Source organism: Oryx dammah, unplaced genomic scaffold (assembly GCF_014754425.2).
Source record: "Oryx dammah isolate SB20612 unplaced genomic scaffold, SCBI_Odam_1.1 HiC_scaffold_2, whole genome shotgun sequence".
Taxonomy (NCBI): domain Eukaryota; kingdom Metazoa; phylum Chordata; class Mammalia; order Artiodactyla; family Bovidae; genus Oryx; species Oryx dammah.
In genome coordinates this window covers 163653896-163681505 of record NW_024070186.1, presented here as the reverse complement: position 1 = coordinate 163681505, position 27610 = coordinate 163653896, and the positions used below count along the sequence as shown (strand labels likewise).

General features: G+C 41.5%; 1 protein-coding gene across 19 annotated transcripts in view; it reads right to left on the bottom strand.

The window, feature by feature from the left end:
- Positions 1 to 27610, bottom strand: part of RBFOX1 (RNA binding fox-1 homolog 1) — a 1681944-nt gene that overhangs the window by 110769 nt on the left and 1543565 nt on the right. For all 19 annotated transcript variants that reach the window (XM_040256528.1, XM_040256446.1, XM_040256394.1 and 16 more), the window contains 3 exons: positions 20536 to 20589; positions 12148 to 12240; positions 10347 to 10407 (listed from right to left, as the gene is read on the bottom strand). In XM_040256528.1, the coding sequence (XP_040112462.1) occupies positions 10347 to 10407; positions 12148 to 12240; positions 20536 to 20589 (208 nt within the window). The remainder of the gene's footprint in view (positions 1 to 10346; positions 10408 to 12147; positions 12241 to 20535; positions 20590 to 27610) is intronic.

Sequence of the window (27610 nt, the reverse complement as noted above, 5' to 3'; positions counted from 1 at the left end):
CCAGCTACAGGTGAAACTTTTGAAAAGGATATGGTAATTGATTCTGCCCCATATCCATATTTTCTAGAGCCTCTATAATCACTTAAATATTCTGTTCTTCTTTCATGTATTGCTGCTAGATAATCCATCACATCTCTTTGTATTAAGTTTGCAAAAGTTTGGAAGCTCACATAAAACGGAATTCTTTTAGAAACATTCTTCAGTTCAGTTTAGTTCAGTAGCTCAGTCATGTCTGACTCTTTGTGACCCTATGGACTGCAGCATGCCAGGCCTCCCTGTCCATTGCCAACCCCCCGAGTTTACTCAAACTCACATCCATTGAGTCAGTGATGCCATTCAACCATCTCATCCTCTGTTGTCCCCTTCTCCTCCTGCCTTCAATCTTTCCCAGCATCAGGGTCTTAAAAAAGAGTCAGCTCTTTGCATCAGGTGGCCAAAGGACTGGAGTTTTAGCTTCAGCATCAGTCCTTCCAATGATTGCCTTTAGGATGGACTGGTTGGATCTCCTTGCAGTCCAAGGGACTCTCAAGAGTCTTCTCCAACACCACAATTCAAAAGCATCAATTCTTCCGTGCTCAGCTTTCTTCACAGTCTGACTCTCACATCCATACATGACCACTGGAAAAACCATAGCTTTGACTAGACGGACCTTTGTTGGCAAAGTAATGTCTCTGCTTTTTAATATGCTGTCTAGGTTGGTCATAACTTTTCTTCCAAGGAGCAAGTGTCTATATTCTAATAACTGTCCTTCCTAATTGTGACCCAGAGACCCTATAGAATTCCAAAGTGCTTTCTAAAACCCCAATAAAATGACATTTATTCACTATAGATTGTGTGGAATACATTTCAAATCAGTCAAGAACTATACAAATTCTTAGTCAATGCATGATATCTAAGAGAACTTTCAAATAACCTATATATAGGATTAACAGAATTTTGTAATTTTCCAAATGTTCTGCATGGTGCATTTTCTGTAAAATAAATCCTGGCCCTTTAGAAACTTCTACTTAAGAAAATAGCAAACAAGATTATCTGCAAATCAGGAAGCTATCTGCACTACACACCCATTGCACACTATTTAGGGAACAATCTATGGGCTTCCCTGGTGGCTCAGTGCTAAAGAATCCACCTGCAATGCAGATGGCACAGGGTCAGGCCCTGGGTCGGGAAGATCCCCTGGAGAAGGGAATGGCAGCCCGCTCCAGTGTTCTTGCCAGGGAAAATGCCATGGACAGAGGAGCCTGGCAGGCTACAGTCCATCCCAGCTCAAAAAATGATCATACTTCAGGGTTTGGTGATTAATTCCTGTTCCTCTGGTATTCTGTGTGTGTGTGTGTGAAAGCATCTGTTATAGAACTGCTGAAAGACAGAGAAGGACAGGTATGGGAAACCCTGTGTCCTTGGGCTGAAACACCAGAGGTCCTTTACTAAATGCTCCTGAGAAAAAGCAATGGTGAGAGTTGTGATGTGAGAGAAGGTATTTCTGACAAGTACTCTTGGGGCTTTTTCTGGAAGGGAGAGGTGTGCCATCCCATTGCCTGGTACAAGTGATGAACCTATAAGAACAGCTGAGAGGTAGCCACAACCTACTGAGTCACTAAGGAAGTGTGTGTGTGTGTGTGTGTGTGCGTGCTCAATCATGTCTGACTCTTTGTGACCCCACGGACTGTAGCCACTGAGGAAGACAGATAGAGTAAGTCCCCTACATATGAACAAGTTCCATTCTGAGAGCATGTGCATAAGTCCAGTTTGTTTGTAAGTCCAACAAAGTTAGCTTACATACCCAACTGAAACAACAGGCTATATAGGTTTACAATACTTTGCACACAAATAACACATAAAAACAAAAAATAAAGAAGACATTTTTAGTCTCACACCTTGTAACAATACCTTGAAAAGGACAGTAGTATAATGGCTGGCATCCAGGGGCTGGCATCAAAGGAACAGGCAAGAAGAGAAGGGAGAGGAGGTGGGAGATGGTAGAACTGAAGGATCATCAGCAATAGGAGATGGAGGGTGAGCTGCAATTTCATTCATGCCGGACACTGATGGAATGCATCTATCTATCATCTGTCTGTCTGTCCATCCATTCATCCATCCATCTGTATCATTTCTATTATCTTTGATTGATCAGTCAACCTATCAACTCTTATCAAAGCTGACCTGATGTCTTCTTAGGCACGCAGCTTCATGGCATTATCTATCTACAAATGATCTACTGGTTTACTAAGTCTCCCAACAGAAAACTTTCAACAAATATAAACATAAAAGAAAAAAAACAATACTCTCCCTCCTCAGGAAATCCACGCCATCTCACAGTCACAAGCATTAATTGAGAGAGATAAATGATTAGGTCTCTACAAGAAGCCAACTAGGATCTGTGAGCAGCGAAATCCAATGAGACTGCACAGGGAGCCCTGGGAACATCAGAAGAGGGTTTTCCCTTCTTCCCATCACTGGTCCTGTCTCTTATACAAGGCTACTATACACTCACTGGAGGAGAAACAAAGGTATTTCTGAACCACATCTCAGGCATGGAAACCTAACTTCTCATTTCCCTCCTCCCTCTGAAGTGGATTTCTCACCAAGATATCCCCCTTCAGCAAATGGCATCGCCATCTGCTTTGCTCCTCAAAACAAAATTCTTGATCAATAATGCCTTGATACTCCCTTAATCCTCACATATCCTGTACCATCCATTAAAAAATCCTACAGGTTAGACTTTGAAAAGGTACTTCTGCTCTCTCTACATCCCTCTCTTACCAATGCCGTCATGCTAGCCTAGACATTTCTACGTCTTAAGTACATGGCAACAAACAAGTCCACACAATCTAACCCAAGTCCATTTATTTGGTAACACTGTTCCTCTCCCTCCAATCCATGGTAATACTGGCCTTTTAAATCTTTTCAAAAGAACTAAAGATCCTTCTAGATCAATCTAGAGCATTCTGAATTGTGCCCACTACTTGCTCTGCTTGGACAAATCTGTCCAGTCCTCAAAGTTTACCAGCTATGACAAACCCAGACAACATAAAAAAGCAAAGGCCTCCCTTTGCCAAAAAAGTTCCATCTAGTCAAAGCTATGGTTTTTCCAGCAGTCATGTACACATGTGAGAGTTGGACCATAAAGAAGGCTGAGCACCGAAGAACTGATGCCTTCGAAATGTGGTGCTAGAGAACTCTTGAGAGTCCCTTGGACTGCAAGATCAGACCAGTCAATCCTAAAGGAAATCAAGCCTGGATATTCATTGGAAGGACTGATGCTGTAGCTGAAGCTCCAATACTTTGACTACTTGATGCGAAGAGCTGACTCATTGGAGAAGACCCTGATGCTGGGAAAAACTGAAGGCAAAAGGAGAAGGGTGTGACAGAGGATGAAATGATTGGACGGCATCACTGACTCAATGGACGAGTTTGTGCAAACTCTGGAAGACAACGAAGGACAGGGAAGCCTGGCATGCTGCAGTCCATGGGTTGCAAAGAGTCAGACTCAACTGAGCAACTGAACAACAACATCTTCTCCAGGGCAGGCTGCCTAATGTCTCTCCCTTCTCCACTCTTCAGGCTGTTCCCTGATGCAATTCCCAGCTTTGTTTTTTGCAAAGCAGTTAACACTGCCTAGATTTCTCTTTTTTCTTTCTTCACTTGCTCTTAATTGTTTCTATAACCACCCTCCCTCATTAAAATTGATGGTAAAGCGAGTGGGACTGACTGCTGTCTGAGGTGAATTCCCAACATATAAAACTGTGTGTTTGGTTCCATAAATATTTACTTAGTTTTGCTCTAAAGGAACTGAAAGAATAAAGAGCTTTTTTCTAATGGACTCATTCCTTTTTGGCTATGCTCTCCTTCCAACCATCGATGACCTGTTTCCTTATACACATCTACAAAAAAGCGGGGGAATCATTAGGGTGACTATCTTCAAGGGAAAGGCAATAAGAATCCAGCTCTTGAAAATCACCTCTGCTCAGACTTAACAGGGCTCTTGCAGGCTTATGTAAATACATGCAAATCACATGCAAATGGTCTCCTAGTCCCTTCCACTCCTTCTAGTACCTGGAAGGGACCCTTGGGATCACCCTGCTGGAGACAGGAGCCTGCACTGTCAGGAAGATGGACAAAATGATCCCAGTTTTAATTTCTAAAGCAGTTTGTGTTTGTCCCCAGGCCTCGCGAATTCAGAGATTTTGATCAAGGACATTAAACCGAACAATGAGGCTTACAGCAAAGGGAGAATTGCTGATAAAAGCCCATGGCTCCCAGCCTCCCAGAGCCCCCATACAAGAAGGCAATGGAGCAGACACCAGACACATGGGGGTCTCACTCCACATCAGACATAAGAGCTGTTTAGAGGGACCCCTCTGCAGCCCGGCTTCAAGGGGCTGCCTCCAAATCAGTGCTCCCCTCCTTAAATTCAGGTTCTTAAAGGTCATCTGCCAGCCTTCTGTAGAAAACACTGGCTGAGGTCCTTACTGTTAACTATGGCTGTTCAGTTCAGTTCAGTTCAGTCACTCAGTCATGCCCGACTCTTTGCAACCCCATGAATCGCAGCACGCCAGGCCTCCCTGTCCATCACCATCTCCCGGAGTTCACTCAGACTCACATCCATCGAGTCCGTGATGCCATCCAGCCATCTCATCCTTGGTTGTCCCCTTCTCCTCCTGCCCCCAATCCCTCCCAGCATCAGGGTCTTTTCCAGTGAGTCAACTCTTCCCATGAGGTGGCCAAAGTACTGGAGTTTCAGCTTTAGCATCATTCCTTCCAAAGAAATCCCAGGGCTGATCTTCAGAATGGACTGGTTGGATCGCCTTGCAGTCCAAGGGACTCTCAAGAGTCTTCTCCAACACCACAGTTCAAAAGCATCAATTCTTCGGCTATAGCTATATTGGGTGTTAAAAGACAGGTCTGAATGTGCACATAAACAAATCAACATATGTCTTCTCCAAGGCTTTGCTGAGTTGAATTTCAAGGAAAACACATTCAAGGAAGCACCCTTAAATGCCCGACAGGGGTTTCCAAAACTGTCCCGAGGCTTTCTAAAGACGTGTACTGCAGATGCCAGGAATCTGGTATTTGAAATGCTGCAGAAGGCAATGCCCAAAATGAAAAGTCATTTGCACATTGCATCCGGTTCACTCAGTAACTTTTTCTTTTTTTGAAATACATGTTTATTGTCAACATTTAAATTTCATCTATGATACAAGATTTCTGCTTCTCTTCAAATATGAGCAGAAATGGCACCTTTAGGAATTCCCTACAGAACAACTTGCTGGGGTGACCAGGGACAACCCTCTTAAGCCCCCAGTTTGTTCCCTGTTACATGCTTGGCTTGGGGGCCAAAAATCAGCGATCTTTTATGGTTACCCTGTGCTATTTTTTCCTTCTGCTGCTGCTGCTGCTAAGTCGCTTCAGTCGTGTCTGACTCTGTGCGACCTCATAGACAGCAGCCCACCAGGCTCTGCCATCCCTGGGATTCTCCAGGCAAGAACACTGGAGTGGGCTGCCATTGTCTTCTCTCGTTTTTACCTCCTAGAAGAGAACTATTTTGCTTTGCTCAGTATGAAAATGAAAGAGAGTCAAAAAGGCTGCAAATTTCTCAGACCTTCTCTGTTTATTTTACCTGGCCAGCCTCTGTTGGCATCCGAATATTTGATCCTTAAACTAGTATATCTATCTGCTTACTATCATAGCAAGAAATGGAACAAGATGGCTATTTATTATTGAGATTATCATGACATTACATTTTTAGGGCACTTTGTGCCTGCCACTGTGTTGAGTATTTCATCTCCTGTGTGTGTGTGTGTGCGTGTGTGCTTGTGAGCATTCGTGCGTGCTCCATCACTCAGTTGTGTCTGACTCTTTGTGACCCCATGGACTGTAGCCTGCTCGTCTCCTCTGTCCATCGAATTTTCCAGGCAAGAACACTGGAGTGGGTTGCCATTTCCTCCTTCAGGGGATCTTCCCCACCCCAAGGATTGAACCCGAATCTCTTCCCGTCTCCTATGGAGACAGGTGGATTCTTTACTGTTGAGCCACCAAGGAAGCTTTATCTCCCATAATAATCACGAACATCCTATATAGTAGGTCCCATTATATCTACAGGTCCCACTTGAGAAAGCTCTTATGCAGAACGTTTCAACAGCTGCGCTGCAGGTCAACAGTCCCTAAAAAACAGAGGTGATATAAAATCCACCTCTATATAGTTTCGGATCTTTTTGTTCAGTTTTCACCCTTCTTGTGAATGCTGAGAAAATAAAAGAGCTACATCCAACATTCACACTTCTCCAACATTGAAGAAATTCCTGGGATTATGATTCTCCACTTATTTTACAAAGCAAATATTTGATCTCCAATGAGCACAGTAAACCCTAACTCTTCTCTGAGGCTTGATGACCTCAGGAAAAACCAGTAATATGGAAGTAGCCCACTCAACTCTCTCTTGATGGAGCTTTCAGATTGGGAGGGTTTTCCAGACTCTTCTAAGTCATTCCACAGTCTTTTAGAGGCAAGCTCAAAGGTCCTGGGAAAGGGAATTTGCCTCCTCCACAGTATTATTAACTCCTCTAGAGCAGAGAGTCCTAGCTATGTGTCTTACCACGTTTAGGATCCTGCCTTACTCATCACTGGAAATTTGCAGCTGCTTAACACTTTGTTGGATGATTGACTGATATCCGAAAGGAATGCATGAAATGTGATGATGGCACTGATAGTTAGATTCTTTTCCATTTGAAGATGACCTCAAAATTCGATGACTTGAGTAAATCCATAATTTTGCTGAAGCCTGAGTTTGACGGTTTGTGAGGATGAATGAGGTACCTAATGAATGAATCCCTCAAATCACTTAATTTTCTCATTTCCACGTGGCTTCATTGATCCTCACTTTTTTATTTTTCCCTCCAACTTTACTGAGGTATAATTGGTGTCTATATTGGAAATGTACCATTTGTGGATTTGCTATACATACACATTGTAAAATTTTTGCCATAATCAAGCTAATCAACATATCCATCATCTCACACAGCTACCACTTTCTTGTTTCTTTCTTTTTTGTGTGATGATAAAATTTTCTATTAACACAGTCATGCTTGTTAAGGATCTAAGTGAAAATGAAAAGTGAAAGTGAAAGTGAAGTCACTCAGTCGTGTCTGACTCTTTGCGACCCCATGGACTGCAGCCTGTCAGGCTCCTCTGTCCATGGGATTTTCCAGGCAAGAATACTGGAGTGGGCTGCCATTTCCTTCTCCAGGGGATCTTCCCAACCCAAGGATCGAACCTGGGTCTCTCGCATTGTAGGCAGATGCTTTTACTGTCTGAGCCACCAGGGAAGTCCAAGGATCTAAGAGGGCCCCTATGTTTCCAGAATGTTGTATTGCATTTTATGGGAAATTTTATTTGTACTGATGGTACTCATGAATTAAAGATTGATAAAGTTTTGAGAATCCTTTACTTGAGTAGTAAAATTCTTCATGATCTCCTCTACGAAACCAACTGTCTTTATAGAGTTAGAATTTTCTTTTTCTTTTTTTTAAAGTCAATTCTACTATGACTATCCTTTCCCAGTTAGGTAACATACACAGTCTATGTAACAGGATAACCCCCTGAGTATCCCCTTTCAGGTATACAGGTGAGAGACCCACGTGATTTATTTCCAGAAACTAAGAATGCAGGGTCCCCTGTAATGGGATAAGAGATACTTATGCCAACACATGGACTTCCCAGGTGGCACAGTGGTAAAGAATCCACCTGCCAATGCAGGAGACAAAGGAGAAATGGGTTTGATCTCTGGGTTGGGAAGATCCCCTGGAGTAGGAAATGGCAACCTACTCCAGTATTCTTGCTTGGAGAATTCCCTGGACAGAGGAGCCTGGGGAGTGCTACAGTTCATGAGGGGGCAAAGAGTCGGGCCTGACTGAGCAAACAAGCACTTGCCAAGGTGGCAGGAGTTTGGGGCTGCACAATGAATAATCTTTTTGTTCTTGAAGCTGGTTGCCTGAGTGCAGTCCTGCAAAATGACAGGTGAAAGTGATGGACTCTTCATACCCGGCATGGCCATAGGATTTTGTTATGTCATAATAAAAGGAACAGATGTCACTAATTACTTCATCTCCACTAGCCTCAAATTTTACCTCTTTACCACAGGAATAACTATGTCTTCTTTATAAGACACTATGTGGACCCACTGCATTTAAAATGTTTAACATAATGCCATACAGTCAGTATTCAAGAAATGTTGACTATTCACTGTGGCTTGAACTGTGTCTCCAAGCACCACAGGTCCAGTTTTCAGCCACTGGGTATGACATTGATCAGTAACCCTCTCTTTAAAATAAATATGCCTACATATGGCTTAAGGAATATTTGGCTTCCTTTGCCTTATTTTCTCACATCAGCAGCATACATGAACGCCTATGCCTAAGCATGTGTGGTGCAAACACACACACACACAATTGCTACTTCATAATTAAAGAAAATGCCCCACAGTCAGATTGGTGCCATTGGGTACTAACTCTGGCAAGTTGCAGAGCTATCATTTTTACCCAAGTAGAAAGACTCCATGACCCATTAAATCAGAGGTTTGCTTCACGTCAGCACTGGGCATTCAAAGCCTGTTGCAGAATTTTTGTATACCATTTTAGGATTTGTCTTAGGTTGTTGAAAGCTGAAAAAATGGGTTAGCAGAATAAGTAATTCTTTCAGTTTTTCACCTTAGAGTTCTATCACATTGAGGGGATATTTTTGTTTAACGGTGCACCTTTAAAATATCAGAACAAACAAATTAATTAAGAAAGAAGAAAAACAAAAACAAAACTACCAAATGATAGTAGTATTGTTTACAACAGAAAAAAAAATGTCAATCAGTATGTAAGGTGGGAATAAACCCTTTGTATGGAATATTATGTAACCACTAGAAGGAATGAATGTAGTCTGTATGGATTTGCATTGAAAGAACTCCATATTGATTTATAAAAGTCAATCAGAAGTGATGTGTATACCATGACACCATTTATATAAAAATCATACACATGCCACTGTATTATAAATATATACTTATTACACATGTACACAAGAACGTATAAAATAAAATATAGATAATAATCCGTAATAGTGGCACCTTCCTAGGGGATAGGTGGGAAACCAACATGGGCAGTGGCGTCATTCAAAATACATTTTAGCCTTGTCTTCCTCCCTTCCTCCCTTCCTTTCTCTCTCCCTCTCTCTCTTTTCATTTTCTGAATGTCTGTACTTTCATGTTTCATGTGTAATTAAAATGTTAAAATAAAAAATTCCATAACTTTTTCCTTAGGATTGTAATGAAATTGTTATTTTTTAAAAAATCCATAAAACAGAGGAAAAACACCTTCCATTCTCACAATGCAACTCAACCATAAACATTTGGGGGGTAATGCCTACCTTAATTCAAATCATGCTATTTACATATAATTTCTTTTATTTTAAAACTTTTCATTCATTACGAGCCCCTTTGTAGTTTTCATCCTACTCATTATAATGAGCATTGTATCCCAAGAAACTCTAACTTTAACTTACTACATTACATTCTTTCTAACTTTGGTACAATTAAGCATGTGATTAGCATATGACATCTTCTCCCACCCCACCCCCCCACCATATAGCTTAAGAGACATTTCTTCTGAGGATTAAAACATCAAAATGTGTGAATATTTTAATAATTTTTCATATTTTGTAAGTCCTTATTATGAAATGTTTTGAGATGTTTTCCTCTTGAGCAAGGGCAGAAATGCAATGTCCTGAAGGGGTCTGCAATACACAGTAAACATCCTCCCTTGCCCCAAATGCCACTTGGTAACCCAGAGAGAAGTGTGTAACACACTCATACATTCTGTTCTCAGTGTGGAAGTCATCATGAGGGACCCTCCAAGGTACTTCAGAAGTCTAATAGCTCCAGAGAAGATTTAAAGCCAGAACCAAATGCTGTAGTCCCACTTCCGGGAATGATTAGTGATCAGAGAGGAGGTGATGATTAAGGGAGAAACAAACAAAATGTCCATTCTCCATCAACTCATTCTAATTACAATAAATTAAACCACCCATGTAATTCTCAAATAATTCCTATGCATCTCACCCTACATGGGAGTTATTCCAGAGAGAATGAAAGAAGAACATTCACTCTTCACTTGAAAACTAAATTTGCCTTTGTCATGAAATTTAATTTACTGATTCAAGTGGTCAACTGTAGCAGGTCAGCAGCAAAGACATAGGAACCATGCTGAGGCAAATATGGCTTGTTGACACATATTCCCCAGTTAAATTCCTTAATAGATTCTGAGGTGGAGACATTTTCTTGTAAGAGGCCAAACTCTACTTACCATTTGTATAAGGGTTGACAGTCTTTTTATTTGTCATTACACGTGCTGTGGCATTATTTACCTATGTACATAGAAAACTCAAATCAGCACATATTCCAGGGCCAGCCCACAGCTCAATTAGTTGCATGCATTATGACTGTGATTACTTATTAAAAAACAAAAAACAAAAACTAAAATGCATTTTAATTTATAAAAGGCAGTAGGTGCATAACAAAATCATACATTTTTATAATTACATTTATTTCATAACCGTTTTAACTTAACAAATCATTTCAATAAAGCAATGTCATATCATTTAAAAGTTTAATAAGGAGACAGTAAAAGCAAATTAAAAGGAACTGCATAATTGAAGATTGAAAAGCATGCGTGTACTCCATGGTAACACAGAAACAATAAATATTTTTTTTTAACATAAAATAAGGTTCATATGAAGGAACATGCAGTGGAGGAGAAGAGGGGAGAGACAAGGTACAAGGGAACATAAATGTCAAAAAAAGGACAAACAAGTTTTAGCCGTATGCAACACTTTAAGGGGGAAGAACCATTGGGGAAGCAACATCTAGCATTCAACACTTGGAACAAGAGCCTTTTACATCGCAAGAATTAACAAAATCATTCAAGCTTTAAAGTCACAGCTAACAAAAGGATAAAAGAGAGGGTGCATTGTTTAACACAATATGGAGTTAACAATCTGAGTAAGATGTGCACTGGTCATATCTCAATCCAGTCAGTGCCTCCCAGGCTAGCTTAGAACGTACACTCAGTTACAGGCGTACCAATATCCAAAAAAATAGAGCATCAAGAAAACTTAATACAACAAGTCAAAAAAATTCACGTGGTATATATATGTATAGAGATATATCAGCACTAAATACGTGAAACGGCAGATGGATTTCACCACTTACCATTCACCACCATCGCCAGCATGGGTTTGTATACAGTTACCATGGTTACTGAGAGTTTGGTGAGGGGCCTAAGGATTATCGTCGAGGGTGGGGGGAAATGAAAGGCAAAATATGCAACATCTTACTCCAAAGACTAAAGCATTTTTAACTGGTATTTTTTTTTTTTTAAGTTTTAACAAATACGACCCTATGGTCATTTTGAGGGAGAGCCAGTGGTAGAAAGAGTAGATTCTGAGTATAGGAATTTCAGCGTTTGTTTTTTTTTTCCATGAAGAAGGGCCAGATATTGAACAGGAAATCCTGTTTGGTTATTCATGTTGTTAGCAAAAGAATACAAAGATTGAAACTGGCTTCTTAAAAAGAAAAAAAAATGAAAGGTTTCATGACAAAGACCTCTCATTTTTTTTCCCCCAACAACTGTTCTCTTAAATGCTATTCATTTCACAATTTGGTTTAATTTGCACACCACTGTGGATCCCTCATCAGCCCTGCAGTGGAAAGAAAAAGAAAAGAAAAAGAAAAGAAAAACAGAAAACTACTCTATAATTTGTTTTGCAACACTCTCTCCACTGCTTGGAATCTACTGCACCCATTGGTTATAAGACATGAAAAATAAAATAAGAATTAAAAAAAAAAAAAAACCTTTCAGATTAACCTTTCTTTTGTCTCACTTTTGCCATCCACCTTTCAGCAGTAATAAGAGTAACATAGTAAAGGAAAATTAAAAAAAAAAAAAAGTAAGGCCAGTTTTCCTTTTTATATATAAATATATATATATAAACAATGAGAAGGGAATAGGGTCACATACAAGACACAATGATGCACCTGAAACAACAAATGAGCGTGAAGCAGACACTTATCAAAAAGATGAAAAGGAAAATATTTTGGACATGCACCTCGATTTTACGGCCCTCTACCACGGTGCCGTGTAATTTCTCCCTCGCCCTGTCCGCATCGGCACTATTTTCGAAAGTTACGAAACCAAATCCCTACATGCAGGAGGGAGAAGGGAAAACAACATGCAGATTATTATTTTCAGTCAACGACCACTGCGGAACGTTCTCTCGCTTTAATTTCTATTTCTTGTCCTGGCTTCCGTTCTGTAACATGCAAATTAGAGAAATTATAAGAGTACTAAAATGTGCAATAAGTAAGCGACAAATGTGAACGAGATTTCTGTTTTCTGTCACCCGTTAGCTGTCACCCCTGAAGAATTCAAAGAATGATACCCCAAATACCTTTCTAAATGTCACTACAGAAGAAAAGAAATCTAACGGAAAGAAAATGAGATCAAAATAAATGTACAGTGTCTTCACAGAGAAGAAAATGAAATAACGAGGGAGAAAAAAAAAAAAAGGGAACCACTTTCTTGACATGCAAATTAAGAAGAAAAGAAAAGAAAACGTGTGCACAAAATTCAACAATGAATGCCAGAGTCTTCTAACGTTGCCTACAGAGTCATGCCGTGTGGTTTTAAGACCATCTCTTCTCCATGCAGTTTTAGGGTTATTCAAATTTGTCAAGTCTACAGCCTTTATGTCTCAAAAAATAAAAATTAGAAGCCTAAAAAAAAAAAAAAAAGGGAAAGACCTTTTTTTTTTTTTAATAAATCTGAAACTCTTGGCTCTAAATCAACAAAATAATCCCATGAAATGAATAGAAATAAACACCCACTGATTGCTAATACAAACAGGTCAAGTAACATTTTTATATCCCCTTCCTCACCCTTCAAATGACATAAGTGCTTCTGAAACTGTCAGCTTTTTGGACTGCTTTACTAACCCCAACCAGAAATGTGTATACATATGGTAAAGTTCTAAGACATTATGCTGATACCCATTTATCAAATCAACAGGTAGAAAATTCAAAACCTCCTTTAATAGAATAGTATTTACAGTAACACTCTAGGTACTTCTTTTATAGATCAGTAACAAATGCACTCTTTTCTGCACCACTGGTATATTTTGCTTTAATATTTCAGCCTCAAAAAGAAAAAAAAAACAACCCCCCCTACACATCACATTGTCAAAATCCATCCTTTTTCTTCACTGACACTGTTCCTAAGAAGAGTACAGAAAATATGACACATTATTTTTAAAATCCCTAAAAATATTTGTACATCTTGTTCAGAAATATACACCAACCATTTGAAACCATTCCAGTGTAAATCTGCCCAGCTCTTTCTGGTCTTCACAGTATAAACAGGGTAAAATAATGCAATGTGCCAAGATTGCTCTTTGTGTTAGGTAATCTTTACATAAAAGAAAATGTTGGTGTTAAACTTAGCTGGAGCGGTAGGACAGTCAGTCTTATTAATAAAACAAACAATTACAAATCTCAGCTGGTCATAACCAACTCTCAATTCCTCATTAGGTCATGAGAGAAATCTCTGAAACTCAGGGTTTTGGAGAGCTGTTTCAGTTTCAGAGAACTGTTACCCAGGGTTCCAACAAGGGAGAACTTTCCAATATTATGATGGGCTCCTCCATAGAGGATAACAGCTATGGATGTAGTCAAGTTAGATTAGAGATGGTGATCTGATAGAGGAAAAAAAAAAATTCTTCACTTGGGGGATTAGACTGAATTACCTATTTCTTATAGTGAGGATCTGTGATAAGGACAGATCTGAATTATTTGACTAATCTAAGATTATAAGCTTAGAAAGACCCTACTTAGTCCTGTTCATCACTGATGGGATTAGCCACATTTGGTACACAAACACACATGCTGACTCCTTTTGAAATAATAGGCACTTCAATAGGCAAAAAAAAAAAAAAAAAAATCTGGAGGGCTGGTACTATTTGTTGCCTCTGATTTGGCCACTGGGTCTCAGATTGAGTTATACATCAGAAAGAACTGGGGGGCATATGAAGCATTCAGATTTCTAAGCCCTGACACATGTTTCTTGGATCAGAATCCCAGAGTGGAGCCAAGAAATCTGTTTGCCGAAAAAGTTACCTATGTGGCCCAGCAATTGGGTTTCCGTGGCTGCTTCTATCACTAAGCAGTGTCTGACTCTTTGCAACTCCACAGGCTGCACCATGCCAGGCTCCCCTATCTGTCACTATCTCCCAGAGTTCACTTAAATTCATGTCCATTGAACTGGTAATGCTATCTAAACATCTCATCCTCTGCTGCCCTCTTCTCCTTTGGCCTTTAACCTTTTACAGCATCAGGGTCTTTTCCGATGAGTTGGCTCTTTGCATCAAGTGGCCAGAGTATTGGGCCTTCAGCTTCAGGGTTAATTTCCCTTAGGATTGACTGGATTGATCTCCTTGCAGTCCAAGGGACTCTCAAGAATCTTCTCCAGCACCATAGTTGGAAAGCATCAATTCTTCAGTGCTCAGCCTTCTATATGGTCCAACTGTCACATCTGTACATAACTACTGGAAAAACCATAGCTTTGACTATATGGAATTACATTGCCAGTTTCTATAGAGCAGTTTAGGGAGTGGAGTGAGCTTTTGTGGTGAATATCTACTTGACTCGGTGATTCAGATCTTAAATGTAGGAATCAGCCAAAATCACACAGAAATGTTCTCCTCCTGACCTCTAAGACCAAGGCTCTAGCATCCTGAGCCATACCATACATTTAATAAATAATTAGGGAAACTAGGACTGTGACTCTATCTGGGACAATTCTCTCACTTGCCTAAGAAAGGAAATTCACAGTCCAATGTGATATACCAATGGAAGGTTTGGTGGCATCATTGCTGCTAATGGGTCCTAACAGTCATTGTCACCACAGTGCTGGGAAGAACTGAACACTTGACCCACTTGAGTAACACAATCCCCGCAAACAGAGTCAGAATGATTCCGATCCAAATCCTGGGCAAACCACATTGGCCTAAAATCGGCATCCTGCATATGAGGAAGAGATGAAAGTAGAAACACAAATCTCTTCTGAATCACAAGTTCATAAACTAAAGAGGAATTCTACTCCATTTTCACTTTGCTTTCAAGTAAAAATAATATATTGATTCTTTTTTATTATTATTCTTACTCTTATTAGTTTCTGCTAAACATTTTTTTTTTTTTTTCTGAGTGGTTCAATATATCTCATTCCAACCCGCTGAGAAGCCTAGCAGAAATTTGGCAAAGCTGGGTTCATGAAGACCTTGCTACAGAAACAGTCACCCAAATGCCAAAGGGCAATTCTTATCTGTCCCATGGGACCATCCTACCTCCACCCAGCCAAGAAGGGATGTGACATCCCTGGACCAGAAGATAGTCAGATGCTTATCTGGGGAGCCACACCGTGGCCAGGCAGATGGCCACCTGGCCATTTTCAGGCACCCACTCCAGCAGGCACGGGTGCTGGCAACTTTGAAAGTAGGTGGCAACAAAGCTCATTTCTTTCGCCCTGCCTCTTGGTTAGTGGGTTTCCTTGGTGGCGCAGATGGTAAAGAATCTGCCTGCAATGTGGAAGACCTGGGTTCAATCCCTGGGTTGGGAAGGTCCCCTGGAGAAGGGACTGACTACCCACTCCAGTAATCTTGCTTGGAGAATTCCATGGACAGAGGCTACAAGTCCATGGGACTGCAGAGTCAGACATGACTGAGTGACTAACATTCTCATTTCATGGTCAGTATCCTGTCTTTGGCAAAATGCAATACTTAGAATACTTTTAAAATTACTCTGAATATTTTTTTTTAATCTCAGTTTCAAAAAGAAGTACCTTTTGGATTTGGCTTGGAGAACACAGGATCTGAGTACGCTGTAAGGATCCTGTATAAAGGTCAAGGATGCAGGGGAGGCCACACTGGGCAGGAGCCAGTTGGAAGAGAGATGCTACTTCCCAAGGTTTACCTTGGGCGGTGGTGGTGGGGAGGTGGCTGAGAGAAGGCACAGTGCTGCAGAAGACATCCGTGATGACTGTACCCTGTGATGGGAAGGCGTGACCCCCTAGGCAGATAATGGCAACCCTAACGTGGACCAGCCATGACTTATTCATTTTTCCATCTTTTTGTGAAACATACATTCTGGCCTTCCTGTATCCCAGTTATTTTTCTCTTTTAGTTGTCTGGGCTATATTTTTGTAGTAAAACACATACAAGATTTAGCATGCAAATCAAGGCTTTGAAGCACCCAGGATGGATGCTGCACTGACTTTTCATCTTACATGAAAACTCGATTCCTCCAGTTTCTGGTACAGAGAGCTCCTATCACCTAGAAGAGGAGGAGCTGTTGATTAAGGGTCTGAAGACTCAATTTCCTGTGGGACTTAGGGCTTTAAAGCACACTTGTTCCCAATCACCTTTCTCCACATAGCCCCTTCTCCCTAGAAAACCATCTTTTTTTCTTCCCTCCCCTGGAGCATGTCTTACTTATCTTTATTTCCAAGCTGAAATGCCCCTTCTTCCCATAAGCCCGCCTGGCTTTCAACAAGATGGGTCTGCCTGCTTGGAGTCTCAGCAGCCTCTCATTCACCAGGGAACATAGCAAACTGTATCACACTTGTTTGTCTTAAGGATTTGTCTCTCACATACTCAGGGAAGTCTGAGGACAGGAAGCACTTCTGTCTGTCTCACATTTGATTCACTAGCCTGGTACTGGAGTGAAACCAAGACTGTGTCTCTTGTCTTAGTCGCCAAGTCCTGTCTGACGCTTTTGCAACCCCATGGACTGTAGCCTGCCAGGCTCCTCTGTCCTTGGGGTTTCCCAGGCAAGGATACTGGCAATGGGTTGCCATTCCCTTCTCCAGGCGATCTTTCTGACCCAGGGATCAAACCCTCGATTCTTGCACTGGCAGGAGGATTCTTTACCACTGGGTCACCAGGGAAGCCCAAGCCAGTACGATAGACACCACTGAATCAAAGAGCAGACTGCACGTTTCCCAGGTCAATGAAAACACAGCCATCTCTGTCTATCCCCCCAGATAAAAGGTTTCAGATGTAAACACAATGTTTTAAAATCTCCTAAAAGGAAACTTGAATGATAGGATCTCTCACCCCCGAAATGCCAGCTCATTGCATTTTCAAAGTCTGGCCAGATCCTTTTAAAATGCGATTTCTTTGTTTACCTGCTATCCGTATACACATGAACTTGTACATTATATATTCTCAGGATAATATCGATATTGCCTGTATATGGACAGGTGTGCATGCACGCATGCACACAAACACAAACACACACACACACCAACCACCCCCAGAACACACAGCCATCCTCACTCTGCACTGAGTGACTGTCCCAGGGAAGGTCCCCAAAGACGATGGCCTGAAGGTGAGCTCCTAGCTCGTAAGGGCTCTCCCACTTCCTGGCTGCTTCTCCACCATCAAATGATGAAAATGAGGTCATTCCAGCAGTGTAGGCTTCTTGACCATTGAAATGGAAATGCCCTTTTCCATAAGACTTTTCCCATTAAGGACAACATCAAGTTCTGGACAAGGGCATGGCAACCTACTCCAGTATTCTTGCCTGGAGAATTAAGCAGACAGAGGAATCTGGCAAGCTACAGTCCATGGGGGTCACAAAGAGTCGGAGATGATTGAGCGACTTAACACTCACTCCCCCTTTCAATTACGAAAGATATTCCTCTGTGGGCTGCTACCTTCATTCAACAGTTCCCAATTGCAGTGTCTCCAGGACACTCCAGTGGTACCAGTCAGCTCCAACACCTGCAAGACTGGCTCTTTCAGCAAACCCACTGAGAGAGGCTATTTTTAATGTTTCTTCATGAAAAAAAAAAGCAGCTTCACAGCTTCCCAATTTCAGTCTCTGGATATGGCAAACTTAAATGGTCTTATTCCTAAAGCCCCAGAGACAGGCTCATCACAGGAATGACGGAAGAAATCTTAAAAATAGCATCACCATTGTACTTTCAGAATAACAAATGATATTCTTCTAATGTCCTCAAACAACTCTGGGAAAAAAAATTAAACAGTTTCCTCCAACTGGCAAAAGTCACAAAACAAAATACACATGAAATATGAATTTAGAAAAGAAAACTTTAAAGGCAGTAGTGCTTTGGACTCAGGATTAAAAGAAAGTTGGCCAACTTTCCATGTCATCTTCTACAATTTTACCCAGAATACATCTGTCATAAGTAAAAGGGATCAGGCACATTTTTCTCTTAATGTACATAGCTTTGTACATGTAGGAAAAGTCCCTGTAATGGTTTTTCATACCAGAGCAGAAAAAGAGTTAACTTATTTTTCCCCAGCCTGGAGGTCAAACTACTGACATATTATAAGGATTACTGTAAATATCTGAAATTAGAGCAGAAAGACAAGGCCCTTAAAGTAGCAGAACTTCAGAGTGTAATGAATTGATTTTTTTTTCTTTTTTTCTACTCATCCAGCATATCACTACACCATTTTGGCTGTGGCAAAGAGAATACTGGCATTTTCTTTCCTCAATTCAATCAGCATTCTCCTATTCAGTTAATACAATTCAGTTAACATTAAGTCAGTTAATATAAAACCTATGCAGGCTGCCCAAGGAATCGTAAATGATTGTTTTGTGGGGAGGTGGTGGTTCCTATACCCAGAAGACTGGCTTTTGCACCCCCCTCCCTTAGGTAAACCCATTCTTCTTTACTATACCACATGACGTATGAAACCTTAGCTTCCTGACCAGGAATGAAACCCGCAGCCCCTCAAGAGCAGAGTTGTAACCACTGGACTGCCTGGGAAGTCCCAAAACGTGTTTCTCTAAGTAACACTTTTGGATACTGGCTTGTCCCAAACAGTCTCTGTAAGGAAAGCTCTGGGGCTAAACCTGCAATCTCTCTGTGTGTGGGAATGAATTTCTCTCCATTTTTACTTTCACAGTCTGAGGACGTGAGAAGGAAGCTGAACGTTCCTGGGGAACCAGAAGCCAGGCGGAGTTACTGGATGTGTTCATTTCCTAGGTTCTGATGTCAATATCCAAGTCTTTGGCAGCACCCTTGTGGCTCAGCTGGTAAAGAATCAGCCTGCAATGTGGGAGACCTGGGTTCGATCCCTGGGTTGGGAAGATTCCCTGGGGAAGGGAAAGGCTAACCACTCCAGCATTCAGGCCTGGAGAATTCCATGAACTCTATAGTCCATAGGGTCACAAAGAGTCGAACACAACTGAGTGACTTTCACTTCTTTTCACCTTCCTCACAGCATCTGCTGTTCTGCCCAGCGCACCACTTTCCCTGCGTTTTCCGTGAGTGCAAGTAGAAAGAGGACACTTGAGCCACCATGAAATCCCAGTGGGCACAGGTGTAGCCTATATTCACATGAAGCCTGGGCGTGTGTTGAGAATAAGGAGACAAAGGATTTGTAAGTTTAACCATAGCCCTGGGAGGCTTGTTACAACACAGATTGCTAGGCCCCAATATCAGAGGATCTGATTCAATAGGTCTGGGTTGGACCTTGAGACTCTGTATTTCTGCTAAATTTCCAGATGTTGCTGCTGGTGTGAGCACTGGTCTTAGATGATCACTGACACAGAAGATGCTTTACAAGAGTTTGGCGGCTTTTTTTTTTTTTTTCTCTATCAATATGTTTGCATTTTGAAGATGTTGGAGTTTACCCATATAGCCTCTGATATTAAAAAAAAAAGAATTTTTTAAAATGTGAACCATTCTTAAAGTCTTTATTGCATTTGCTACAATATTGCTTCTGTTTTATGCTTTGTTTTTTCTTGGCCATGCGGCATGGGGGGATCTTAGTTCCCTGATCAGGGATTGGAAGGTGAAGTCTTAACCAATGGACCACCAAGGAAATCCCTCACCTCTGATTTTTACTAACACCATTACTTGTAAGAAAAACCTACTTAAAAATTGGTTTCCTAGGAAAAACTAACTCAGAGCAATGGCAAATTGCACAATGTGGTTGTATACACAGACCAATGGATTAAATTGTATTCAAAAGGTTGGTGTATATGAGATTTTCTCCCCTACAACCCAGGAAAATAACTGCACTTTATTAATACAGAATAATCACATATTTACCTGCTCATGAGACTATGAACTCACTTTTTAATATAAAGAACATAATTATCACTGAAAAACAAAAATGTAGCAACAGCATTATTTTTTTAAGCATGGGTAGTTTTCCTCTGGAAACTTGATATATAGACATCTATAAAACAGCAGTTTTCAAATACCCCCTTATACATTTTAAATTGATTCCAGTGTATTCCCCACCATTTTGGAAACGGGGGCGGGCCCCCCCCCGGTCCCTAAAGGAATTCCCACGGAAGTGTATTTTCACAACGTGCTGATTAAAACAGTGCAGTTGTTTCCCCGTATTTATAACAAGCATTTCAAAATAAAGCTAAACAATTCTAAAGTGAATTAAGTTGCTTACCTTTGAGCCTCGCTCATTAAAAATAATTTCAACATCTAAGATTTTACCAAATTGCTGCAAAAAAATAGAAATAGTTTATAAGCAAGAAGAGAAACAGAGTCAATCAGATTATGCATGGGTAATTGTTCGAGTCAGAATTTTTCTCTCTTTTAATATCAAGGATATTCATTTGATGTTTTCCTATCATTAAATGATGCACTTGAACCAAGAGAAAATACAACTGTATGTATTATTTCCATATTATGGCAAAACCCATCATATGAGATATCATAATTAGGGACCCAGGACCAAGTATGTAAGCAAGAGGTTAATTCTAGTTTTTTTTTTTCTTGATGGATGATTGATTGCTTTCCAAGGCACTGAGCAGCAACCATTAAAAACAGCTAGTATATACAACGGTCCTTCTAGGCTGTGTCACTAGCCACTGGGTGAAACATCCTTAGTGAAGTGGGATTTTGATAACTTAAAATATCCAACTAAAACGAGATACTTAGGATTTTGGACCTTGGTTTCATAAAAGCCAGGAGTAGCCAGGCCATATAAGAGAAGTAAAGATAAAAGGAATATCCATTACACAGACACCCTTTACAAGCAAGAAACCACTGTAGCTGTCTGTCCTCAGGTTGAAATGTCCTTCTTGCAAGATGATTCTCCATATTGTTAAACAAACACATAGATTTTAGATGATTAGCATGAATAGGCTTTCTGAACAATGCAAGAAACTCAACGTATTCAAACCTAGAAACAACATTTCAGATGACAAAGTTTCCCCAATAAACTACAGATGTTCCATTAAATTTCAGATTTTTCAGGATAAGTATACCCTGCACAATGGTACTTTAATTGATGGCTCAGCCAGTAAAGAACATTTCTGCAAGGCAGGGGGCAGACCCAAGTTCAGTTCCTGGGTCTGGAAGACGCCCTGGAGAAGGAAATGGCAACCCACTCCAGTATTCTTGTCTAGGAAATCCCGTGGACAGAGGAACCTGGCAGGCTACAGTCTATGGGGTCACAAGAGTTGGATATAACTTAGACTAAACCACCACCACCACACAATATTTGGGTCATATTTAAATTTACTAAAATATTTGCTATCTGAAATCACATGCAACTGCGGTATCTTATATTTTGTAACTTAATACAACTAATGACTGACTACTTCCTGTAGTCCTCCTGACAAATACACATCAAGAAATCTGTGATTCATACTTAAAAAAAAAAAAAAAAGTGAGAACAAGGACCCTGAACCAGAAGCATCTGATAATCCCAAATCCTGTCCCCCGAGGCTGGAATTCTTTCTGTTTTCTTAGATTGCATGAAGTTGAGTGGGCATTTTCTGAGCATGGTGTGTTCTACATAAAGGTAGGTAGGAGAGGGTGGCATAAAAGTAAGTGACGAGGCCCAGGGGAAAATCAGAAATTTTTACCCTGATGCAGAATTAAGAACAAATGCCTGTTTTAGGGATTAAAATACATGTAAAGAACTACAGAAAGTAATATTTCCAGGCTCTTTTTCCCTGATTTGGAACTTTCCTTAAAAAGCAGAGACATCTCTTTGCTGACAAAGGTCCATCTAGTCAAAGCTATATAGCTAGATAGCATCACCGGCTCAAGGGACATGAATTTGAGCACGCTCTGGGAGACCGTGAAGGACAGGGGTGCCTGGTGTGCTGCAGTCCGTGGGGTTGCAAAGAGCCGGACATGACTGAGCAGCTGAACAACAACAGCAACGTTTTTGCTTTTTGCTTTTGCAGCCTGGGTATTTTTAGTACATCTTTTATTACTCTAGGAAATTCTGTATTCTGTCTCTCTCCCCTGGGTGGAAAGCCTTACGCAGCTTCTGTGTCGCAGAGGACAGGGTGATGGGGTGGGAGGGCAGGAGAGAAAGGGAACAAGCAATTAGAACCCAGAGAACTGGGGGCAGCTTGCCTGACCGATATGCCCCACTCAGAGGGTGCTGAGAGACCCAGACTGTAAGTGCCAAGAAGATCTTACTGAGATTCAAAAAAAAAAAGAATATACAGATACTATCCTCTGAAACATTCAAATAAATCTATGCTCCCTCGGAAAGAGAAAAACGCAGACTCCAGTTAAATATGAATAGCTTAAAACCTTGAAATGATAGTAGTTCTGACTATGAGAAAAAGAAATCCAAAGCTTAAGTCATCCCGAGCCACAGAAAGGTGCCCATCCCTCAGGATATGTACTCAGCTTGGGGATTACAGACTTGAATTTTTCTTACTGAGCTTTTTATTGTGCTTCTCTACTTCAGGGAGAAGGAGAGAAAGAAACCTAGAAGAGAAGGCTCAACCAGGAGAGAAGACAGAAGGTCTCCATGGCTAGCATGCCCTACGGACACACCAGGAAACACGCAACTCCCTCACCCTGCGATCAGTGGACACTTAAGAATTCTTTTGGTGAAGACAAGATGGTTCTACTGCTTTTTCCATGCCCTAGATTTGGACAGAGAAAACTGTTAAAAAGAGAAGATGATTTTCAGATTTGAGAAATACAAGATTTGCGTTGAAAGGCGAAGTGAATTCCATGGTTAAAAAAAAAAAAAATCCTTTAGCTTTGCGACTCTCTGAGAAGCCATCATTCTGATATAACCCCCTTAGGATATTCAGTCCACACAGATGCTACCATGTATATTTCAGGCCTAAGAGGCAGGAAGCACACATATTTATGGATAGAGAAACTTGGAAAAGACTTCCTCTAAAACCAACAAGCAAATGTCATCCACGGAACCTTCTCGAAGCAGTCAACACAAACGCACTTCCTTTAAAACAAGATCTGGTTGAAGAGATCACTTGGTCTCAGGTGGTGATGGGCGAACTGTGACTTTCTCTGGAATGAGGAGAGATGCATCAAATAGTTAATAGCTTCCATTTGTTGGAGGTTATAGTTCTGCTGAAGAGCTCAAAGATGCTGCTATGTGTATCCCTTCTGAGGAAACCAAGACCTGCCCCAAGGCTACTGTTTCTTGACTGCTCCTCCCTTTTCTCGGCCTCCCTTTCTTGATGAGTAACTGTTTGAACCTGCCCATCAGAGACGGGGACACAGAAAGCCTTTTATGCCTAGAAACCTTACGGGGTCCTGCTTGGTTTCCACCATGCTCCTAACACATGGGAAATATCGACCTCATAACTATATTAAGTCAACACCAGTAAACAGGGATTGAGAATATGTGGATGAATGGAATAAATAAGAGAAAGAAAGAAAGAAAAAAGATCTGATTGAGATACACGTACGCTCAATTGCTCAGCTGTGTCTGATTCTTTGTGACCCCATGGACTGTAGCCCCACCAGGCTCCTCTGTCCCTGGTGTTCTCCAGGCAAGATTCCTGGACTGGGCTGTCATGCCTTCCTCCAAGAGATCTTTCTGATTCAGGGATCGAACCCGAGTCTCCTATGTCTCTCGCACTGGCAGGCAGATTCTTTAACACTGAGCCACCTGGGAAGCTGCCGGTTGAGACAGCACCAATCAAAGAGGAATCTTCACATGTGTCATTCCCTAAATGGAACAATGGCACCGCATGCCCTGAAATGGTCTCCAATGTTTGTTTCTTTGGCAGTTGCCACAAGGTGGAAGTTTCTCAAAGCCAGTGAAACAAGCCGTAAGAAGAATGCTGATGTAAGCCCCCTTTCTAAGGCAGTTGTGTACTATATTTATAGTATCAACAGTTTAATTGGGAAGTTTGGTACTAATGATGTAAACACAGCTGGCACATTTTCAATTTAAATAGACACGACTCATTCACAGACATAACTAGGATCTATTTGCCCAACACCGGCATTCAGCTGTGTTCAACAAAGTCTCAGTTTCCACTGGAGGGGTCTCGACAAATGTGTCAAGCTTAAAATCCAGGAGCTTGTAGGCACACACTTGGGTCAAGAGGTACCGCCCATGTTTAGACCGGCTCAGATCAAATAACATTTCTCTGAAAACCTTTGAAAGGTGTTCAATGGATACAGTATAAAACATGAAAGTAAGCTTAGTTCAAAGAATGTGCATGGAAGCGAAGAAAAGGCAACATCCTAGTCTTCATTTTTTTAAATATTCATTTTATTTTTTTAAATTTCCATTTCTTTCATTTATTTTTTTTTAAGTTTTTTTTTTTTTTTTTTTTTTAACTTTACAATGGTGTATTGGTTTTGTTTTCTTAGGGCCGTCTTCACGTTTCAGATGTGGGAACAGGAGGAGGCACCCTGCCATGTCTGAAAATATCTGTTTTGTCATTTAAAAAGTCATCCTGAAAGCCCCTTCTCCTTCTTCTTCTACTTTCAATGAAAGTTTCTTCCGCGCGGTCTGAAAGCCACGTAACCTGGCTTTGGTGACAATAGAGACTTCGGTGGCTCATATTCACGCCCCGAAGGCCTGTATTTTGATAACGAAAGCTCGGCTGTCACATGGACAGGCATGAGGTAAAATCTGAACCCAGGACTCCCTGAGTAGCTGCTACTGAAGACAATTCTAGGATACAATGGCTCGTCTCAGTGGTCTACACCTAGAACTACCTCCGCGTGCAAGCACGTCTGCTCAGTCGCTTCAATCGTGTCTGACTCTTTGTGACCCCAAGGACTATAGCCCTCCAGGCTCCTCTTGTCCATGGGATTCTCCAGGCAAGAATCCTGGAATGGGTTGCCACACCCTCCTCCAGGGGATGGTCCCAACCCAGGGATCGCACTCACGTCTCCTATGTCTCCTGCATTGCCAGCAGATTCTTGACCCACCGAGCTACCTGGGAAGCCCATAACTATCTCTCTCACTTCACAAATGCTTACTTTTAAATATTAGGTTCACCTGAGCTTTTTATTCAAGACCAAGACATGATTAATTTGATGGCAATGCATACATGCCACAATGCTTGCATGGGCCCATGGAGAATTCAGATGGAAAGGAAAGACATGCTCTTTTGCGACCTCTGGCATGTTCAAGAAGAAGGTAGCAGGGCCAGAATCCACATCCTTTCCAGTGAAACCTCCAGCACCAAGGCCCCTGATAATATAAGAGATCCATTCTTTCACATGCCAATTGATCTTTTAAAAAAGACTCTGGATTCTGGACTTCCCTGGTGGTCCAGTGGTTAAGAATCCGCCTGCCAGTGCAGGGGACACGGGTTCGATCCCTAGTCAGGGAAGACCTCACATGCCACAGGGCCACAAAGCGCACGTGGCCCAGCTACTGAAGCCCACATGCCCTACAGCCTGTGCTCTGCAACAGGAGAGGCCACCACAAGGAGATACCTTTGCACCATGACACCCCTGGTTGCCACAGCTGGAGAAAGCCCACGCGCAGCCACAAAGACCTAGAGTAGCCAAAAATAAATAATGAAAGATGCTCTGGCCTCTGCTTTGGATGTAGTGGCCACCAAATTTTTTGACCAAGGGATGTTCCATCTGAAAGGGAAACCCTAAGAAATCTAAGATGATCTGGATGGCTTCATGCCAAATACTGGAATACATTCATCTGAAAGAGGAGGATGTAGAGGATACAAAGTGAATTGCGGAAGAAGGGAAACCAGGATTGTGACAAGGAGGCACCAGAGCCACAGTTTAAAATGAAATGCTGAGGCACCTGCGGTAACCGATAGGCGTGTAGGGGTTGCAAACATCAGGGCTGACTGATGCATGGATACAGAACCTGTTCAGAGCACTGCTGGGTGTCAGGGACTTTGGGAAAGAAAGTCTCTTTACTCTTGTGCTGTGGTTTTGGTTTGCAGTCCCCACGGCCACACAGAACAAGAGACCAAGAAGAAAAATGCAAACAAATCTTCGTAAGAGTTTTTCTCTGCTGTCTCTCCCCTTGTAGCCTCTGCTACAAGGAACTAGGGCAAAATAGAGCAAGAAAAGGAGAGATGACATCTCACATCCCAGTGATGTGGAAAACAGCTGATTGGGATTAAAATGCAATTTCTTAGAGTAACTGTGACCTGAAGGAGGAAACCACGCTTAATTCTCTCAGCTGGAGAGTGGGGAGCCAGTCAGAATGTTTAAAGGTGCCTTTTCACGTGATTCCTGTTGGTAAATGTAGCACACAACCAGAGCGGGGTGGCCACCACTGATGTCTGCCCAGAAAGAACAGATTTTGCAGGATTAAAATTCCATGTCTTCAGAATGGCAGTTGTCAACCAAGAAGGCCTCAGAGTTATCGCAGAGTCCAGGAATCTGTAGGTGCTGGATGATTTTTACAGAAGTGTGTGCGCAGAAGCATGCTCAGTCGTGTCTGACTCTTTGTGACCCTGTGGACTGTAGCCTACCAGGCTTCTCTGTCCATGGAATTTTCCCAGCAAGAATACTGGAGTGGATGGTCACAAAGCCCACCAAAAAATCTTGCATACTTTTAAAAATGGACACAGAGGCAGCTTGTGATGAACTGAATTAATTTCAGGATGACTGACTGTGTGCTGCGTTTTCTGAACAGATAGATGGACCCTAAGTGTATCCATCATCTTGTCAAATCGACATCTTGTCAGTTGCTTGAAAATTCTGACTTTTACAAACAGTAGCTCTGAAACTAGTAGATTCTGATCAAGATTTGACAACTGGTAGCGCGACCATTCTTTGGCAAGACTTTGCTCTGTACCACCACTCCTGTAACACCCAGTAAGAACAGAGAGGTTCAGATATTCATGCAAGTAGGATCTATTTTTGGCATCTAGCTCTGAATATTTTGAATGCCTTTGCAGTGGAGCCCTCTGGTCACTATCAAGATAATCAAGAAGACCAGAGAGCGCACAGCCATCCTCAGGGGTGGGAGTTGGGGTCTACTGCAATGAGTGACACCCGAAAAGAGCACAGGATGGTCATTAAGAGGACCAAATTCCAAGTCAACATCCCAGTGACACTTGATGAGTGACTTTCGAACCAGGCCTGACAAAAGGGATCTAATTCCTCAGGCTGCCCATCATTCAAACCTGGTCTCCTCACTTCACACACACTTAACCTCGACTTTAACTCTGAATGCTCTGCACTTTTCAAAGTCATCTTTGACCTGAAATTGCCCGAGGGTATCTCTGCTCTGCAAGAGTTAGAGGCTCAACTCAAGGTTATTACCAAATGAGAGAGATAAAAGA